At 36.4% G+C, this 21,715-nt stretch overlaps 1 protein-coding gene across 1 annotated transcript in view; it reads right to left on the bottom strand.

Annotated features, from left to right (window-relative positions):
- The window catches only part of Tnks (tankyrase, TRF1-interacting ankyrin-related ADP-ribose polymerase), a 141,650-nt gene that overhangs the window by 8,523 nt on the left and 111,412 nt on the right, over positions 1-21,715 (bottom strand). Inside the window, exons 15-24 of the mRNA XM_013024125.1 lie at positions 19,507-19,672; positions 18,047-18,266; positions 17,679-17,788; positions 11,220-11,408; positions 10,123-10,360; positions 9,345-9,427; positions 2,971-3,091; positions 1,496-1,593; positions 770-844; positions 338-457 (exon numbers count right to left, since the gene is read on the bottom strand). Of these exons, the coding sequence (XP_012879579.1) occupies positions 338-457; positions 770-844; positions 1,496-1,593; positions 2,971-3,091; positions 9,345-9,427; positions 10,123-10,360; positions 11,220-11,408; positions 17,679-17,788; positions 18,047-18,266; positions 19,507-19,672 (1,420 nt within the window). The remainder of the gene's footprint in view (positions 1-337; positions 458-769; positions 845-1,495; positions 1,594-2,970; positions 3,092-9,344; positions 9,428-10,122; positions 10,361-11,219; positions 11,409-17,678; positions 17,789-18,046; positions 18,267-19,506; positions 19,673-21,715) is intronic.

The raw sequence follows: 21,715 nt of genomic DNA, 5'->3' as shown, positions 1-21,715 counted from the left end.
AAAAGCCGGAAGTGGTGCTGTGGCTCAAGTGGTAGAGTGCTAGCCTTGAGCTGAAGAGCTGAGGGACAGTGTCCAGGCCCAGAGTTCAGGCCCCATGACCGGACCCCGCCCCCCACCCCCAAAAAAGAATTACACTAACTTACAACAAAATATACTTTACTAGGTGAGTCAACTATATACATTACTTTCTGCATGTGCTTTGAAAGCTAATACTGACATGAAACACTAGCTAGTACCAACAGTAAGTATTTGAGAAATAGAATCAAAACAAGACATTTGAACACAACCAACCCTGTATTAATTTTCTGCCAAAGCTTGGAGGGATGTCTGCAAAGACTTCATGGTACGTACCATGAAAGAGCATGCGCTCATTGTGATGGTTGTGGTTCTCTTCAGATACTTCCTTTTGTCTGTGACAGAATCGCTCTCTCAACTTCTTGTTGACAACTTTTTGAATCTTTAATAAAGGATGAAAAAAAGAAAGTTAACTATCAATAAGAGGTAAGTTCCTAATTTACTAGGAAAAGTGTTTTACTTAGGTAGGGTCAGTTTTGTTTTCTTGTTTGTTTTACTTAAGTGATAAGAGTCATGTCAGTGGAATTCAGCTACTATTCCTTTTAATGATTTTTACTTATACTTTTTGTTATTCTGTATTTTGGGGTTAATTCTGATGTCTACTGGCATCATTTATATCTGCTAACTCCACTTCATCAAGATTTAATTTTTGGGTAAGCAAACCTATTATTACCATCAAAGCTTTAAAACTTACTCGAATGACATTGTATCTGTTAAAGATGCCACCAGCATTCCCACCATCTCTATGTTCTCGAATAGTACTCTGCATCTGTAGAATAAAATGTTTTAACTTTATATAAATACACTGGTGTATTAATTCTAAAGATATTTCCTCTGTTTCCAATATTTCAAGTTTCCCATATGGTTTCAGTGAATAGCCAAAAACTCAGAATTAGTAAATAGGAGTTCACTAACAAATTGTTTAACAAATTTAGTGACATGAGAAAATAGAGATTAACCAAAGCTCTGAAAAAAAGTGATTTCTATACCATCTCTCTCTCAGGACACCCATACAAATAGTCATCCTATTTTGACTGAAATAATTATGATTCGAGAAATTGGCAGCTGACTTCTGAACCATATGTGAAAATTAAACATATTGTTTAGAAAATAGTTCTAGTAGGATGTGTGCTTACATGAATTTCAAGGAAGTCTCCAGAAAAAAGAAATCTACCCCACATACTGGACAATAAACATATGACGTGTTATAGTTCTAATCTACAGTGGTATAATCTGAAGCACTGTGATGTTCTAACCTACAGTCCTATTTCAATTTTGGCAATATTCTATTACTGTGATCACTAATGGAGACTACTAACAGGCAAGTGATTATAGGAAGTTATAGATGAGCTTATGCTGACTAGAAAACAGGTTTAATAGGAGTCAGAAAATTAAAATTAAAATTTTTGATGTCCATTACCTCTTCTTCTACTGACTGATATTCTTTATCTTCTGGAGCAAGATCTAGCAAAATAGTTCCCTGATTTACACAATGAAAAGTCAAGTAAGGATTGGTTCCTGAAAGAGAAAAAAATAAACATGTAAAATAAAAGTCCATACTACCTTGGCCCTATGTTAGAGGAACTTAATAAATAACTGACATTTTGAGACATACCTTAAACTATTTTCATTTTCAATGTCAAACATAAGAGTGTATTTAACAACTACAACAAAGACAAGAGAATAAATTATGATATTTTAGGGAATTTATTTGATCTATTCTTTCAGAGTACCTTCTACTCAGTAGGTTTTAATAGTATTTGTTGAACTAAACTCATATCATGAATGCCCATGAAAGTATGTCTGACATTAGAGAAATCACAGTGTGTCATGTGTAAAATGTAAGAATTATCCTTTACTAGCTTCAAATGTTCACTAACATGAACTTCCCAGTTAATTTTATGTATGGAGTATAATATACAAATAACTAAGTAGGAATCTAGTTCAAAACCTCCTTTTAAGTCAGACGCTGGTGGCTCCCATCTATAATCCTAGGTACTCAGGAAGGTGAGATTTGAGGATCACTGTTCAAAGCCAGCCTGGGCAGAAAAGTCCATAAGACTCTTATCTCTAATAACTTCCCAGAAAAAGCTGGAAATGGTACTGTGGCTCAAGGGTAGAGTGCTAGCCTTGAGTACAATGAGGCTCAGGGACAGTGCCCAGGACCAGCAAACAAACAAGCAAACAGACACCCCCTTTCAGTTTCACATCATTGCAATTTTCTTAGCTCTGCATATTATCAAGTTGTTTTCCTTATCTTTTCTTGCTTTCCTATAATGAAAAGTATTTCTAAGAGAAATGATAAGCATGAAAGAAAAAGATAAGGGACTTTTGACAACAAAAGAAAAATGGAAAAACAAAACAAAACAAAAACACCTGAGTTAATGGTCAAAAAGAAGGGATAAAGGTTCAATAAGCGGTAAAGAGGTAAGATTATGAAAGCCAGGTTTTAAGTATCTGACTTTATTCCCAAAGCAACAGGATTTTATTGAAGGGTTTGAGCCCAAGAATGCTGGATCACATACTCATTCAAAAGGGTTGGGGTGGTCCGTGTGCAGAAGGCAGGGGAGGGAGGTAATAGCGGAAAACTGCAGATAAGCTGGAAAGTGATGTGATGGTCCTGGAGAGAGGTCATGGTGACTTGGGTTTGGTGAGAGCAACAAGATGGTGGTGTTTAAAAATTCCAGAGAAATGTAGGAGATAAAATGTAGGAACAGAAAGGAGAACTCACAGGTATTTTCAACTGGAGAAGTATGTTGCCAGTAACTGAGATAAGAAGGCAGAAGGTACTCTATCAGTTACATGTTGGGCTTTGGGGCCAGATTGTCTGAGCTAGAATGCCAGCCTTGACATTTATCTTGCATTGTTAACATACTTTTTTTTCTGCCAGCTTACCTTGTTGTCCACCTAAAAGTCTTTCTACTCCTTTGATTAATTTGTGGCGATGTCCATATGCGTTGATCCCTATTTCTTTCAACTCTTCATGACCCATGTCAGCCAAAACATCTAGTGTAATCTGAAAAATGAAAGTAAAAATTAGTTGCTAAATCTGTAGCAGTTCCTCAGGGAATGAAGGTATTTCCACTTGCCTATAATGTTAAGATTCCATACAAATACAACTCTTTTGTTTCCTTTATGAGCAGGACTTTATAGCTTTCCTTTCATTGCTTTAATTATCAAGTCTTTAGCTTAACAAAAATACATCTTAATTTGCTATAACTGATGTGGAATTAAAAAAGGAGCAGTATTATAGAAATATAAATGATCATTGTTGCATTTCCTTCACATTACTGAGTTCTACCATCTTTTACCTGCCTTAAGATAGATAAGACATGGATAACTCGTAAAACGGGGAAATCACAGATTCCACAGTCCAGGAGGCAGTAGAAATAAATAGTAGAGAAAAGGGAAAAGTAATTGGTATTGTGATTGGTATAACTAAACAGAATATGGTAAGCAGATTTTAGGTAAAGATAAGAAAATTCTCTGTGTCAGGAATATTCAAGCCAGGAATATGCTGCTTAGAAAGTAATGAAATGAGTGGGGCGCTGGTGGCTCACCCCTGTAATCCTAGCTACACCCCTGTAATTCTAGCTAATCAGGAGGCTGAGATCTGAGGATCATGGTTCAAAGCCAGTCCAGGCAGGAAAGTCCATGAGACTCTTATCTTCAATAAACCACTAGAAAATGGGAAGTGGTGCTGTGGCTCAAGCAGTAGAGCACTCGACTTGAGCTGAAGAGCTGAAGAATAGCACTCAAGCCCAGAGTTCAAGACCCATGGCCGACAAAAAACAAACAAACAAGAAAAAACAAAACAAAAAAAGAAAGTAATGAAATGTGGATTTGAAGTACTGAATGTGATTTCAGACCCTGTGATAAAGAAGCTATATCAGGAATTCCAATTAGGACAAGAGAGGAAGTAATTTATAAGCTCTCAAATTCTCAGATTTATCAATCTGGGCTGAAAAACACACATTTTATTTTTGCACGAAATAGCGTTTTTATTTTTGCTTATTCATCCCTGTACACGGAGATAATTAGTTGGCTCCATTAATACCTTTGTGAATGAAAGTAACTGTGACTCTAGCACCACCAAGTGGCAGTGTTCTGATTTCATGAGATGAGATCTTGGGCAGCCACACACCTGTCATTTTCAGCCCACAAGAGGCTTGTTCTGTGACAATACAATACAAACACTGGTCTACAAGACTGGCCTTTCATTTTCTTTCTTTGGAAAAGAAAGAGTAATCTTTTTTAAAAACAGACATTCATGTAAGATTCTAAACCATATCCATAGCCTTTTCTACTTTTCTACTTATATAAAATACTTTTTTGAAAAACCTGAGAACTAAGATATAGGGCTCTGCTGATTTTTATCGTCAGAGTGAAATTTTTAAGTCTGATCATCTCAGTGCAATGAACATACATTGTTCATTCTCTGAAGTAATTTACTATATTGCTGCTAAGTGGCTATTTAAGAAATAATTGCTCTATTGGACAAAATGGGCAATTCACTTGAAATCGCTCAAAGGAAGTTTTCAGTAGAGCTTTCAAAAAACACCAATCTGAAACACACATCTCTGAAACAGAATAGGATATTTCACAAAATAGGAGCCTTTATTATTTTTGGCTACATGTGATTTTAATAAAGATTATGAACCACATTATCAATAATATCCTTTCTTCTTCTAAATATTCTGTCACTTTAAGTAAAGTTGGCATAGAAATGGGATCTCATATTTATGCAACAACTACAACTCAGACACCTCAACCTTCTCTGAAGTGACATTCAGTATTTATCTAACACAAGTAGTGGGCCAGGATCAGAACTCTCTCTCTCTCCTTTCTCTCTCTATTTTCTTTTTTAGTCTCTCAATCATAAAAAAAAAAATAAAACCCAGACCTAACTATCACTACGGCCACCCAAAATACTCTGACAAATAGACATGAGGCCACTTACTTTAGAAAGCTAGGCTGAGGGTAGATCTCTTAGTCTACAATGGCTTTAAGTATCTGTGTTTGGACTGAAGTGCTGCTCTTGAGTATTGACAAGGGAACAGATTTCAATCCAGACAGAAGTCCCTAAACTTATTGATACATTCCTAACAAATACAATGCAGTTGAAGCAATGGGATATAATTCTTAGATCATGGTGCGTATCTTGGGCTCTCACTCTTGTGGAGGGCTCAGCTGGGGGAAGCTGGCTACAGAGAGAGCATGACTGCCACTTCTTACATTCACACCTTGTGTGAGCCCCTTCTTCTGGAGTGCAGGATGGCCTACTGACTTGTTTCTACCCAAGAATAATATAGCTATGGTGACAGGGTGTTGATTGGAAGATCCTTTTTTCCTCCTTGTGGAGTTTGATAAAATAAGATGCCCATTAGAGAGGCTAATGTGGTAAGGACTGAGGCCTGAAAAGATCTGCATTTGCCAAGAACCATATAAATCTGGAAGGGGATCATTTTTTCAGCTGAGACTTCAGAATGAGATTCCAGCCCTAGCTGATATTTTACTGCAACCTTATGACACAACTACACATCCTGCTCCACAAAATGTGTGTTGTTTTAAGCTGCTAGGTTTGTGGCCATTTTTTCAACAGCAACAGACAGCCAATATACATGGCATAACGCTATTCAACCACTGTGAGTGACCTTGGAAGTGGATCTCCACCAGTTAGATGAGCCTTCAGATGAGACTGCAAGACTTGGCTGACAGCTTTGACAGTAACTTCACGAGAGATCTTAAACCAGAGACAACCAACTAAGCCAGGCCTGCATTCTTATCCACAGAATCTGAGATAATAAATTATGGTTATTTTAAGCTATTAAGTTTTGGAGTAGTTTTTCTCATACTGCAGTAGATATACTAATATGTCCGTGCTATCGTTTTGTGTGTGGTGAGCCTCAGAGTATCATGATTTCTCACTCAGCTTGCTTGCTCAGAGCTGGCACTCTATTACTTTGAGTTATGCCTCTAGTCCAGCTTTTTACTAGCTAATTAGAAATGAATATTGTGGCCTTTTCTGCCCATAGTCCTTGGATCTTAGTCTCTTGATCAGTTAGGATTTCATGTGTGAGGCACCTCTGCCCAGCCATTTTGACATTTATCCAATTTGATGCTCACAGTCCCACAGAAAGAATAAACATGAAAATAACCAAAAGGAAAAAAAAGAAATCATTCATTAGGATATTGGCTAAAGGATAGAAGGAATCAAAAATATTTGGAATCTTGAAAAAGAAAGAATGGCCCAACTTTACCTGCAACTGAATACAAACGTATTACTGCAGTTCCACCAAGCCATTTATCATCTCTCTAGCCAATATTCATTATGTACTTGCTATCCATCAAATATACCAATGAAAGTTCTACTAGAGCCTTATGAGGAAACTGAGGCTAAGAAAAGTCATAAAAACCTCAGAAGGCCAGGGATATAGGTGAGTGGTAGAGTAGTTGCTTAGAATGTCAGAGGCCCTGGTTTTAATTCGCAGCACCGGCTGTGGAAAGTACAAGATATTAAAATATAATATAGCTCAACAAATGTCAAAAGTCATGATATATAACTTGATCCTTTTTCTTCCTTTCCTTCCTTCCTTCCTTCCTTCCTTCCTTCCTTCCTTCCTTCCTTCCTTCCTTCCTTCCTTCCTTCCTTCCTTCCCTTTTCCCCAGTTCTGAAGCTTGAACTCAATGCTTTTACTCTCTCCCTCACTCAGCTTGTTGCTCACAGCTGGTACTCTACTACATTTCCAACCTAGCTTTTGGCTGGTTAACTGGAGATGGAATTTCATGGATTTTTTTTTTTTTTGCCTGAACTGGTTTCGATTCTTAATCCTCCAGATCTCAGCTTTCTGAGTAGTTAAGATTATAGACCTTATATTTATTCATATTTATTAAAAGGGGTGACTAGAAACCTGAAATAACAATTTTAAATTCAGTTGCTTTGAGTTATATGGTGTCCAATTCGTTCTCATATTTAATAGGCACTACCACTGGAAGAAAAGCTACAGAATTTAGTTTTGTTTTCATTCATTTACAGCTCTCTAAAATATGAGAAATATTATTTTGAAAATCATGCTTTTAAACTATAGTAACTCACTTTATTTTAAACCTTAACTTAGGTTTATCCAGAAAATCAAATTTGTTGGGCTAATTATTTATATCTAGCACACATTAAGATATAACTATCATCTTTAGAATAAAGATCATTTGTATGTGAACTAAAATCATCCTTCATATAAAGCAAATGTCACTTCTTCTAGAGAGTTGCCTCGTTTCTGAAATCTGTCCATTTTACCTGGGATGGGAAGAGAAAATTAGCATTATAAAAGAAAAGGGGCTGAAGTAACGTTAATACTACATTTAATCAATTATAAGGGATTTGGGTAACATTGTTTGATACAAAGCTTAGTTAAATATCTATATGAAACAATACAATTTAGTTCAAAGACTTCTGAGAGTAAGTGTGGAAGTTGAAATTATGATAGTCTGAAAGATAATTTCTTGGGACCAGAAACTAAACAACGTTCCCACTCTATTGGGAGAGAGGTATCCATGAATAGAAACAAAAGGCAGGAAGATATTATAAAGTGTCTTCCCTTGGCCTCAGCTAAGCAGACAGGAATTAAGTCAGGCATGCACCTTTACTGCTCTCAGCTATATAACTATTGTGACCATCATTACTTATTACTGACTTGCTTCAATATGTTAATGTAAGAAAGAATTAACTACATCTGTTCCGTTATTACGAAGGCTAGATAAATAACATCTACAATTGAAATAAAAATAAACTTGATTACTTGACAATTGGACCAGAAGATCAGTTTCAAATAGATCAATATAAACAAAGACAATATCATTAGTCTGGAGGAAAGGAACAGCATTAGGTAATATACATTAAGTGTAGCAGTCAATATATTGACCAAAAAAAGAACATAGGAATTATTTTGGCCAAAAGAAAATCAATGGAACACTGATTTATTTGGAACAAATTTGCAGTGAAAAGGAAAACCATGAAACTGATTGAGAAAACAACCACAAAAGGATAAGCTGTCAGAAGGACTGATGGAAAACTGATCTATTAAAGTATTAAAATCAATAAAGTGAGGTAAACATGCTACTGGAAGTCAGTTGCTCATGAAGAATATACAATGAAAAGTTAGGAATAAAAAAAGGCTGTAAATCATAATGTAAACCAACTGAAATAGATTCTAAAATTCTATGAAAAAACTGGTCTTTATTGAATGATGATATGTGTGACTTTCACAATTTGGAACAAAGGGCTAAGGTGGTTAATGTAGCCAGAGCAGGAGTAATGCTTTATATAACCAAATCCTTCAGGGAAGAAATAACTTATATAACTTACTGTTTATAATATTCTCATAAAAATCTATAATACAGAAGATGAATTAAATGATAGGAAGAGGAAATTGTTTCTATATAGTCTTCACCAGTAAAGAAAAAGACTTCTTGCCTCACTGAAGCATGTTTTAAAAATTGGCAAATGAAACCATAATATGACAAAGAATTTTAACCTCCAGATATTTATAAGCATTGTAGTTTAACAGGTAATGGAAATAAGAGGTTCAATGTCTTTTAACCCAGTTTCACACAGCTGGTAAGAGGGAAAAAAATAAACCAGAAGTGGGCATAGGTCAGTGAAAAATTTGAAAACTATGTCTCATAAAGAATTTTTTTCCCGTGCCAATCCTGGGGCTTGAACTCATGGCCTGGGTGCTGTTCCTTAACTTTTATGCTCAGATAGTGCTTCATTACTTGTGCCACAGCTCCACTTTTGGATTTTTTGGTGGTTAACTGGAGGTGAGCATCTCAGACTTTCCTGCCTGGGCTGGTTATGAACTGAATAACAAAGACCATTAACTGCTACAGGATTTGGGGGAGAAGTATAAAATACTAGGCTCCCCGGGCTTCAATAGAAATGTGATATAGGTTTAAAAATAGCTGCCAATGGGGCTGGGAAGGTGGCTCAGTGGTAGAGCGCTAGCCTTGCATGCCTGAAGCCCTGGGTTCGATTCCTCAGCACCACATAAGCAAAAAGAAAAAAAAAGCCGGAAGTGGTGTGTGGCTCAAGTGGTAGAGCACTAGCCTTGAGCTAAAGAGCTGAGGGACAGTGCCCAGGCTCAGAGTTCAGGCCCCACAACCGGACCCAAAAAAAAAAAAAAATAGCTGCCAAGAAGAGAAGAAATAATAGGTGGCAATAAATAAGTTAAAACTGAATTTAAAAGATGCAAACACAGTTTTAAAAAGTTTACCTGTTCTGTTTCAAAGATATCCCGCAGGTGTTCAAGGCCAAGTGTTTTTAGGAACTGGCTGATATTCATGTCAAGACCCGCAACTAAAATAGAAAAATTAAGGTTTCTTAGAATTTATGAAGCTAAAGGAAACTTCAGTATCTAGTTTAAGCCATATATCCTGACACCTCTGGTTGGATGTATAGAAGATTTTACATAGTATGAAGTAGAATATAAAAGTTTTCTGTAAATTCTTTAAGGTACTCTGAGTTTGGTTGAGAAGTGAAAGCAGAGTGTTTTATCACATATGTAATACTTATATTAATTCTAATAATATAGGTGGAATACAGAAGTAAAATGAAAAAGTACATATGTAGAGACTATAATACAGTATTAATTCTCACATAATAAAATATATTTTATTATAGGATAAAATGGAGGATAGTTTACTATTTTTAATGAATTAAATATATAAATGTCCCAGCTCTTATTTTAGCTTTCATTCCTTAAATAACTTGTTTGAGTTTTCTGTCTGAATTTCAGTACTAAGACCTACTCATTCAACAATGGTTGGAAACTCGGGTATACATTACTAAGAACTTTTTATGGAGTGTTCTTTGTTTGTTTGTGTTTTTGAGACTGAGTTTTATCAGGTAGCTCAAATTGGCTTTGAGCTGTGATCCTCCTCAAACCCCACATGAAATATTTCTTACAACATGTTATAAGTGTGAAAATTTACAGGATATCTATAAATGAAGTATTCAGTAAGATACAGACAAGCATTCACAGGAATTCCTACCTTCTCCTTCCTTCCTTTCTGTTCCGGCTGCACCATCCCCTGCATTGGAGGCCCCTCCCACTGCCAGCTCTGCTAAAGGGCCAGTTAGGTTATCTATGCTGCTGGCAGCAGAGAGGCAGGAGGGAGTGGATGCTGGTGAGATGAGAGAGGCGCTCACTACAGTCGCCTGAGGTTTAAAACAGGTAGGTAAGGCCTCTGGGGGCATGGCATCTATCAGCAATGCTCGGATATCGTCAGCCTAAAAATAATAATAATCAAACACAAAAATATAAGGTTATAATTTTTTTAACTAAGTAGCCATTTTTGTGATTGTTTTTCTTTAATGATTAAAAATGGTTAAACATGGTTATTGGTGTATATTAGTGGAATGAGTGCGGTAGTAAGAAAAATATAAGACGTGGCTGGGGCAGGAAAGAGGGCTTGGTGAATGTCTGTCAATCTAGAAATTAGGCACTTGTTACGGATGACTAAAGGAAGGGGAGTTTGGTTCTGTGTAGATTTTTGCCAATATTGGCACAGGAAAACATGAACCTAATGTACTTGCAGATGTGGCTAGGATTTCTATAAAGAACTCTGCCAAATGAACTGGCTGGTTTATCTGCCCCTGATAAAGTACAGGAATGAACTGTAACTGTTTAGTTCACTTTAAATAAGTATATTAATCTACAATTTGCTAGGTTGGAAAATAAAATTATCCGGTATTCCAGCTTTTCCCCCGTAACAGTTTCATTAAGTAAGAAATAGCCTCACAAAGACCAAATCCAGAGTTTTGTCAATGAAACATGGCTTCAGAGAAAGTCAGTTAATATCAGCCACCCACAGAAGGTATAAGGTATTTTACTAAATAGAATTCTTTAAGGATACATGCTAGAATGCTTTCCTAAGATTCATGTTTCCCATTCTCACAAACTAAGTGGGCAGAATAGTTAGAATAGTTAACTTCTACTTTAACAGTTTTAAACAACATAAGAAATATGAACTTCATGTATTCTTATTCTAAGCAAAGTTAAGTCTGATGGAAGGTAAACCTTCTTAGACCTAGGATGTATCTCTAAAGTTATAAGGAGGATTGCCAAAAATCTGAAATGAAGACTTACGGTTGCCAAATCTAAAGGTGTCTGACCTTCTTGGTTCTTCATAGTTGGATCTGCACCATGTGCTAGGAGTAGGGCACATAACTGTGTCCTTCCTTTTTGGGCTGCTTCATGAAGAGGAGTAAATGCCCACTTATCGGTTGCATTTACACATGTATTGTATTTGATTAGTAAAGCAGCTATGTCAACATGCTGAGAAAAACAAGAAAATGTAAATAGTTAGGCATAAGTCTACCTGGTAAAGTTCCATCATGTATCTTGTTTCTACTAACAACTTACTCTATACCCGTATTTCATGCCTCTACCTATATTTTGGACTTTTTTTTTGCTTCCTCAAAGGAAGCAAGTTTCAGTTATTCTTTTATATTGTAATTCTGCGCGTAACTTTTTTCTAGTCTTCTAACATATTCAGTTTTATTTTAAAAACACATAAAATGAACCTGCTCAGGTTGTCAGGTCTTCTATTAATGGTTCAATCCACTGGTTCTCTTTTAATATTCATATTTGTCTTCTAACCTGCTATAATCAGATTTAGTTATTAAGATGCTAATTGCAAAGATTCTGTCTTTTTTCCAGCCTTTGGGAAAGTAGCATAATAAAATTAAATTTTATAAAAAAAATTAGTTTGCAGTGTTAAAAATGATTTAGAGAAGAAAAAGTGAGTGGAATGAGGTGATGAGACCCTAAGTCAAAAATGATAATAAAGAGCTAAGTTCAGATGTTTTTGGACCCAGTATTCACTGGTGGCTCACACCTGTAATCTAGCTATTTAGGAGGCTGAGATCTGAGGATTGCAGTTCTAAGGCGGCCTATATAAGAAAGTCTGTGAGACTCCCATCTCTAATCACCAAAAAACTAGAAGTGAAGCTGAAGTTCAAAGTGGCAGAGAGTTAGCCTTGAGTAAAAAAGCTCAGGGACAGCCGGGCACAGGTGGCTCACGCCTGTAATTCTAGCTACCCAGGAGGCTGAGATCTGATGATCGCGGTTCAAAGTCAGCCCAGGCATGAAAGTCTGTGAGACTCTATCTCCAGTAAACCACTAGAAAACCAGAAGTGGCGCTGTGGCTCAAGTGGTAGAGCGCTCTCCTTGAGCTGAAGAGTGCAGGGACAGCGCCCAAGCCCAGAGTTCAAGCCCCATGACTGACTAAAAAAAAAAAAAAAAAAAAAGCTCAGGGACAGTGGCCTAGACCCTGAGTTCAAGAAAAAAAAAAAAAAAGTTTTGAAAGAGGGAAAAAGGGGGTTTAGAAAAACATTCACTACAAAAAAAAGCACGTGAAAAGTCAGATAACTATGGTGGTGGGGGAGTTTACAGAAGATTAAAAAATAAAAGACTACAAGAAACTAGGTAGAAAGGAAAATGTAAGAAAGGTTAAGACTCTCTTGTAGTATATGGCTTTTGAAGTAAAGTATGAATGCAATGATACTCTGTAACTAGTTTGGTGGAAAACACTGGAACACAGAGGAGAGGCCATCACTTATTTATTGGCTTACCCTCTCCTACCCACTCACCCAACAACACTAAACACTAGCTGAATATCCAGTAGGGTCCTAAAATTTAGGATAAGGAACTCTGGGGTACTGCACTAACAGTAACTAACTATATGACAAATATGCACTAACTATATGACAAATGAGCTCAGTAAGAAGTGTACTACAGAAAAACTATTATAAGGGAGATAAAGTCTACTAACATCACTATTTTGGAAAAGGAGAATAGACAAAAGGGGTAATAAGTACAGAAAAATTTTTAATGAAGAAAGCTCCTAATGTGGCCGGGTGCCAGCTGGCTCATGCTTATAATCCTTGCTATTCAGAAAGCTGAGATTTGAAGATCAAGGTTCAAAGCCAGCCCAGGCAGGAAAGTCTCTGTGCGACTCATCTCCACTTAATCAGCAGAAAACTGGAAATGGTGCGGTGGCTCACAGTGGTAGAACACTAGCCTGGACGTTCAAGCCACATAACCAACAAAAAGAAAAAAAAATTTTAATAGGCACATGAAACATTGATTCAACAATTAAGGCTTTTTTGTTTTGGTTCTGGTACTGGGCTTGAGCTCAGGCTCTCTTGCTTAGCTTTTCTACTCATTTTACCACTTGAGTTACACCTCTGTTTCTAGCTTTTTGCTGGTTATTAGAAGTAAGAAGAGTCCCTTGGTTTGTCTGCCATGGCTGGCTTCAAGTCTTGGTCCTCAGATCTCAGCCTCCTGAGTGGCTAGGATTATAGGAGTAAGCTATTGGTATTCAGCTAACAATTAGATTATAAATAATATTAAGAATAATTTTTTATTTTGAAAACATTTAGAACTATTAGATTGGCAAAATAGTAATCATTTAGTACTTCTGAGATCCATTTCAGATTTTGGGTGCTTGACACCTTTTGGATACTGGTCACTTTTAATAATTCAGAAGCACACATTTTCTGCTGAGAGTTCCTTTTAACTCATGCTTCTGCTTAACTATATTATACTGAACTCTTTGGACTGATGTGAAAATGGGATAACATGGAGAGGAAAAAGAAAGATCCCAAGATAAAGGGTCTCTTGAAGATATACTGACTTTGAAAAAGAATAAGTTCTTTTCCTGAAACAGTATTAAAGGTTTTTAGGAAAGTACAATAATTACTGATTTCATGAATTTCAATTTTGAAGAACAAAAGGAAGAAAATTTATCTTATATTAAAGTATAGGTGAGTTATCTCCTAAAAAAAATGTTTCCTACAGCTGGTAATGTATGGCCAAAAGGGGGAAAAAAGGCAGTACACTCAAACTAGCACTTTATGATCCTTTTTGGGTCTTTGATAATTACAAAATTAACTTTAAACTTTACAACATGAAAGATGGAAACAGTGGTCCCATCTATCAAAATAAAACCTAGTAATTTATCTCTCTTATTCAATGAATGTGTGTGGGAAAGACCAATTTTTGCTCAGCAAATCCAAAAATATGGAGTAATTTCAATCTTCTCCTAAGTGAGGTTATAAGCTCTTACTGTGCTTCTCTATTTCTATGTTCACTCTAATAATAATATTATTTAGTAGACTAATTTGCCTGGACTTCTAAAATTAGATATTCCAAGGAAAATTATGAGTTTGTTTATGTACATGCATATAAAATGAGTTATGTATTATTAAACTTTCTTTATGTTGAATTTGTAGCCTTTGCTTAGAGAAATCAATTACATGTTTGTTGAATCTGCTGACAAACATCTGAAAGAGCAATGGACAGGAAGGAATTTATCACTATTCAAGTACACTAAAAACAATTCTTAAGCTAAGCCCTTTAATTGTTTTAAGTAGCTATACCACTGGAACAAAAATAGTAACTGAAAATTAAGACCCACAAATGCAATAAATATGCTGCAGCTCAGCTCTCGTCACTTTCTAACACCAAAATATCGAACTGGAAGATCTAGAAAAGGAACTCAACTTGGTTGGAATGTTTCTAGGAGAAAAAGTCAACAGTGTTTTGGAATCCAACTGCAATAGAAATGCTTTAAATGACAATACAACATAAAAAGACTGAAATGCTTTAATTAAATTTTGGAAAGGTGGGAAGGATAGGAAGAAGTGTCTAGACTCCAGCTAAAGCTACTTAAACTGAGCACTGGTGGCTCATGACTATAACCCTAGCTACTCAGAGGATTAGATCAGAAGATTGAGGTTCAAAGCCAGCCCAGGTGAGACTCTTATCTCCAATTAACCACGAAAAAGCCAGAAGTAGAGTTGTGGGCTCAAGTGGCAGAGTGCCAGCCTTAAACAAAAAAGCTAAGGAACGATGCCCAGGCCAACTTTAAGATAACACACAGTCTTTGTTTTGAAGTCATAAGATCCCTCACATATTTTTTTAGGGGAAATATTGGAAAATTTAAAAAAAATTGAGAGAAAGCTAACCAACTGATTGACATGCATTGTGGTGAAAGATGTGAGAGATAAGTCAATATTTTACATTTATTTAATAGCAAAGAAATGAACTGTCCTATGGAAGTGTACATTAAAAAACGCAAGGCAAACTAGGTGCCAGAAGCTCATGCCTGTAATCCTTGTTACTTAGAAGACTGAAATCTGCAGGATTGTGGTTCAAAGCTAGCCTGGTAATCCATTAGAACCTATCTCCAAAATAGTCAGGTTGGAGGTGTGGCTCAAGTAGTAGAATGCTAGCAGTGAGCAAGAAAACCCAGCAAACATGAGGTCCTGAGTTCAAGCTCTGCTAAAGGAGTAAAAAAGCCACACAAAGCATTATACTAAACAGAATAAGATACACTGCCATTAGTATAAACTTTCATGAACCTTGTAAAGCTTCTTAAAAGTGTATGTTTGCTCTCCACTTGGAAAAACTGACATAGCAATCCTTTTTTATATAGAAGATAGGTAAAGATACACAGCCCAAGCTCTCCAGGGTAAAAATGTTAACAATGTACTGAAGAATAATCACCAATACATAAATGCATAACTAAATAATTATGTGTTTTGAGACATCTCATTTTATTATTTTTATCTCCAGGCTAATCATTTAATCTGTGTCTACTTAATTGTGATGTTGAGCTGGTCAAACATTGGTTTGTCCTTAAAACTATGATAGTACAGGAGTGCATGCAGCCCTTATTCTGACTGGCTCAGTACAGGGACTTCAGGAAGTAAGTTTTCTTATAACAAGAGTGGTATCTTTCAGTTTACAGTGCCCATAGTTTACAGAATATACTTCACACATGTACTGACTCATGGAATCATTCTTCCCCCTCTAGGGAGTGATGGAGACTAAAAGAAAAAGGATAGGACACAGAAGACAATATGGGGGGACTTACTGTAGTTTACAGTTAAGAGTGTCATATGAGCTTCATTAGAGCAGATCATTCTACTGCTACAACCTACCCTTACAGAAGATGAAAGATTATGATTTATCTCCAAATGATCCCATTAGCTTTTTAAGGGTGTATTAACACACCTTTAATAGAAACTTAGAAAGGGATTAGTAAAATACAATATGGAGGGAAGGACCATGCTAAATGTTGAAAATGAGACACCAAATGGTATACATGTATACTTACAACTTAAAGATAAAAGGATTATACATAAAGAATATGTAGTGCACTAGTAACAGGTATTTGCATAACAGATATACAGTGGAAATAGCTGTTGCACAATGAAAATGGGAATTTATGTGAAGGAATACTAAAATGAAATTCTGAAAATGTTAAAAAATCACCTCTGGAAAGAAAAAATTCAATACTATAATTTTAGTATACAAGTTTGTGTATAATTTGTTATGTGTGTAATTTTAGTATACATGTTTGTGTATGTGTGTATGAATATATACTTATATATAAGCATATATAAGCATATATAAGTATATATTCATACACACACATATATAGCTATATAATAGCATAATCTTCAATTAGTTTATACCATGCTTGGAAATAAAATTTCTTTTCTGTTTATTCAACTGAAGTGGAATATTAGTCAAGATTGGTCTTCGCATAATGGGCTGAGAAAGATGTGGATACTGTGAAGAGCAAGGGAGAAGAGTATGAAGGGAAAATATGAAGATCAAGGTGGTAGGTTTGGATTTTATTTATAATTTATCAGGGCTTTGAAAATCTAAGAAGCATCCTCTCTTCAACAGAGAATCCAACTGTGAGGCCACCTGGCATCTGTGGATTTGTATAGTCAAACAGTGATATGAGGAAGAACAGACAAGCACAGAAACACTTCTTACTTCTACTGCAGCAAGGAGAAGGCTGTAATGACTGACAGTCTGTTCTGACAAATGGTACCTAGGCATAATAATATATTCTTCTTCTAGTTGATGTTTATAGTTACAGTGTTTGAAAAGATTATTCTGGACTCTTTTTTTTTTTGGTTGGTCGTGGGGCTTGAACTCTGGGCACTGTCCTTACGCTCTTCAGCTCAAGGCAAGCGCTCTACTGCTTGAGCCACAGCGCCACTTCTGGTTTTCTAGTGGTTTATTGGAGATAAGGTCTCGTGGACTTTCCTGCCTGAGCTGGCTTTGAACTGTGATCTTCAGATCTCAGCCTCTCGCCGGTGGCATGAACCACCGGCGCCCAGCCTATTCTGGACTCTTAACTGTGGATTTTACTTCATCTGAACACTATCAAATTCTATATCCACTACTCAACCACTTGCTTGAATATTTAAGATGCTAAATAACATAAACAAGCGTAAGAGTCCCCTGGCTTTTATAGTTTCTAAAGTTTACTTCAGGTAGAGTTGAAAGTATTTTATTTGTGTCTACAAATATCAGATAATGTAGAGAATGCAAAAAAGTTTTAAAAAGCATAGCTGTTGGATAAATGTAGTTAAATTTAACTGGAATGAGATGACCAAGATTGATATAAAATTAGAGACGCCCTGAATAATGCTGTTGGCTAGATATCTGGTCCTTAAGAGTGTATACATTCAATAGAGCAGGAAATGCCACCAATTCTTGATTTTAACTTGAACTCACCCCATAAGATGCAGCATTATGAAGAGGAATTAAACCACCTTTGTCCTGGGCATTTACATCTGCTCCATGTTCTAGAAGATATTCAGCTACTTCCAGGTTATTATAGCCCGCTATTGAGAGTAAATATGACAAACAGAATAAGAGGAAAAAAATTAAATATTCATAGATAACGACCAGAAAACTTTAAAATTTTCACTTTAAAAGCTAATACTACTCTCAGATAAAAGCCTTCAAAAGGAAACTGAACAAAACATGTCAATGAGCAGCTTGGCACCAGTATTATCCTCAGTGCCTAGTGTTTCTCTCAGCTTTTGGTGAGTGGTTATTTAAGGCAGGAAGGTGAGATCTGTAAGCAACCTGGTGCTTACCTGCCAGATGCAGCGGAGTGGAATTCCTGCCCTGGGTGTCTCTGCAGTTGATATTCTCTGGTGTACAAAGTTTCTGCACTCTTGCCAGGCAGCCCTTCTTGGCAGCATCCAACAAGGCAGCATCCCCTCTCAGCAAGTCTTGAATGTCTGTGTCTCCTTCTTTGACCAAATCTAGAGGTGTATTTCCATCTCTGTTTTTTTTAGTTGGATCTGCTCCATGCTACAAAAGAGGAAAACCAAATAGAATGTGTACTTTCTGTAAGGAGGTAGGAAGGCAGTGAACAGGGATACATTTATGGATTTCACTTACAACCTATCTTTATATACCTGGAAAGATATATATATATATATGTTCTTTATGCATCTTGTAAAAGAAAAACATCATCTTGCATTGTTATATAAATTCTTAATTTAAGTTACTATTTAATGGTGAAGGACGGTGAGTTATCTCTTACCTTCACATAATACACTTTTTCCTTTAATTATAGAAGGATATTCCAAGGTATTACAATAAAGAAGAAAGAATAAGAAGACACAGATGCAAAAAGTATCTAAAAGGTCACTGGTAAGACAAATATACTTCAAATTATTTTTTATATTTTCATTAAGTCTTAACAACTACCACAATATTAGGGATAAATGCATTAAAATTACCTTGACTTTAAAAAGTTTAATTACTTATACCTATGAAATAAACAAAAATCAATGATTTTTACTAAAGGCCTGATACAGATTGCTGCCCTACTGTAGAAATTAAGAATAATTCAAGCTAGACAACAGAGTTGTAATGACCTGGAAGTTATTCCACACCAACTATTGCCACATATACTGAGTTTCAAGACTCATGCCCTTTTCTGAAAATAGACCATATAAATGTATATATGGTCATTTTTCCTATGGCTCTTAACTTAAAAATATGTAATTATTGATTATTATTAGGTTCACAAATTACTACTTCTACTATGTCACATATATTCCCCAAATCTATTTATCTATTTAAAAATTTTGTTCAGAGATCGTGTGTGTGTGTGCGCGTGCACGCGCGTGCGCTGGGGCCTGAACTCTGGGCCTTTTCTGCTAGATAAGCACTCTACTACTGAACTACCTCTTTAACCTAGATAGACAAACATAGATATCTATGTTTGATAATGAGTTAACAATAATAAAATAACAGGAAAAAGACCAACTAGAGTGAAGAACTTGTTACTCCTTGTACCATTTTGTTCTTCTATTAATATTATATATACTAGACAAGCAATGCAAACTGAATCAAAACCCACTGTGATGAAATAACACTAATCAAATCCACTTAGAAATACATTACAGATGCTACTCAGACAGGAAATGGAAATAATCTCTATACTGCTTATTATTTTTAAGACAAATACACTGATTTGATTTCAAGTAACAACCAAAACCCAGACGATTACTTTATAATTTTGAAAGTCTAAACTACATACTTTTAGGAGGAGCTTGCAGATTTCATATTTTCCTTTGGCTGCTGCTTCATGGAGCGGGGTAAATTTCCACAAGTCGGCCACATTGACAGATGCCCCATGCCTCACTAAGAGCTCAGCGACCTCATAGTGCCCATAGGAACAGGCATTGTGGAGGGGCACCAAGCCACTAAACACAACAAACAAATCTTTGAGTCAAAACAATTGTCTTAAAAGTGATACTTTTTGTAGAATTTAGCTGTGCTCAGTACTCAGTCAAAAAAAAGTAATTTTCATTTGGTCTTTTAAGATATAATCAGCCACCTTTTTGTTTTGTTTTGTTTTGTTGGTCGTGGGGCATAACTCTGGGCTTGGGTGCTGTCCCTCAGCTCTTCAGCTCAAGGCAAGTGCTCTACAGCTTGAGCCACAGCGCCACTTCCGGTTTTCTAGTGGCTTATTGGAGATAAGAGTCTCATGGACTTTCCTGCCCAGGCTGGCTTTGAATTGCGATCCTCAGATCTCAGCCTCCTGAGTAGCTAGGATTACAGGCATGAGCCACCAGCGCCCGGCTTAATCAGCCACTTTTAATGAAGGTTAATAATTTTTTTTAATGGTCCTTTAAATGTCAGGGCTTTTCTTCTGTTTCCTGGGAGTGGATATACATGTCACAGCAATCATTAGCATTAAAGTACATATGGGAAGATACTTCCAAAATAAAATTCCAGGACAATATTTAACCCAGATTTTAAAATATAAAAATTGATGCCAACTTTATAAATCCATAACTAGTTATCAATGTGGCTTCACCATCTTTCACATCTTTTACATCTTTCACATCTTTTGGGATTTTACTAATAAAAATTGTAGCTGGGTGTGGCCTATAAGCCCACATTTGGAGGCTGAGGCTAGATTTCCAAGTTTGAGGCTAAGCTTGAATACACAGTGACAGAGAAAGAAAATGAGAATTGCATACTTAACTTCTAAGACACACAATGAAATTCTACTTACTTGAGCAGGTTCTAGTTTTAGGGTATTTTCCCCCGTTTTTACAAATTTTATTTCATTTTTGGCAATGCTGACTGAATCAGGGCCTTGTATTTATTAGGCAAACAATCTACCAACTGAGCTTTTTCCCCAGCCTTTGCTTCTGAATATTTTCATTAGTAATGATCTGTTGATGTTTCCAAGATTAACGGTTTAGATATTGAGGTGCTACACAGTGAAAATCTGCAACACAGTGATTCTGATATTCACAAGGGAAAACAATGATGAAGTTTTTTCTTTTTTTTTAATGTTTGGCAGAACTCAAAATTGAACTCAGAGCCTCATGCATGCTAGGCAAGTGCTCTATGATCCGAACTATAAATTTGTTCAAAGATTTTACAGAGCTAGTAGGGTGTGGATTCTTCTGTTTTGGTGGTAGTGGTGGTGGTACGGGGTAGGTGGTGGTTGCGGTTTGAGATCAGTCTTGTACTTACTAGACAAGTACACACTACTTGAGCTGTCTGTAGCTCAATAACAAAGATAAGAAACTTTTTTATTTCCTTAACTTACTAGCAAAGTTATTTTGAGGTAAATTCTGATTAGAATGAAGGAGATGTTCTAAAATTTAGGACAAAAAGATGCTTCATAAAAATGGGTTTATCAGAAAGGTAAGTTACATTTAAGATATGCCAAAAACAAGGTAAGACTTGCCTTTTTATTTAGAGATTAATGCCATTTGAAAACTGGTTTGTGCAGCTGGGCATAGTGGCTAGTGCTTGTAATCTCAGTTACTCAGAATGCAAGACTGGGACTGAAGTTCATGGCCAGTCTGGGCAAAAAATTAGAATCCATCTCAACAAATAAGTAGAGAGTAGTGTGCATGCCTGTGTCACAGCTAGATGGATGATAACTATAAGGTAGGAGCAGTGGTCTTGGACAAAAGTCCAGACTCTATTAGAAAAAGACAAAAAAAGGGTTGGGGTGTGGTATATGAAGCAGAGCAACTACTTACTTAGCAAGTGCAAGGCCTGGACTTCAAAAATCCACAGTAATAGCCCAGTGCCAGTGGCTCACACCTGTAATCTGAATCCAGAGGCTGAGATCTGAGGATCTCAGTTTGAAGCCAGTTAGACAGGAAAGTCCCTGAGATTTTTTTTTTGGGTCCGGTCATGGGGCCTGAACTCTGGGCCTGGGTGCTGTCCCTCAGCTCTTCAGCTCAAGGCTAGCGCTCTACCACTTGAGCCACAGC

The sequence above is a fragment of the Dipodomys ordii genome, unplaced genomic scaffold (assembly GCF_000151885.1).
Source record: "Dipodomys ordii isolate 6190 unplaced genomic scaffold, Dord_2.0 Scaffold4, whole genome shotgun sequence".
Classification (NCBI taxonomy): Eukaryota; Metazoa; Chordata; class Mammalia; order Rodentia; family Heteromyidae; genus Dipodomys; species Dipodomys ordii.
This window is presented reverse-complemented; position numbering and strand designations above follow the sequence as displayed.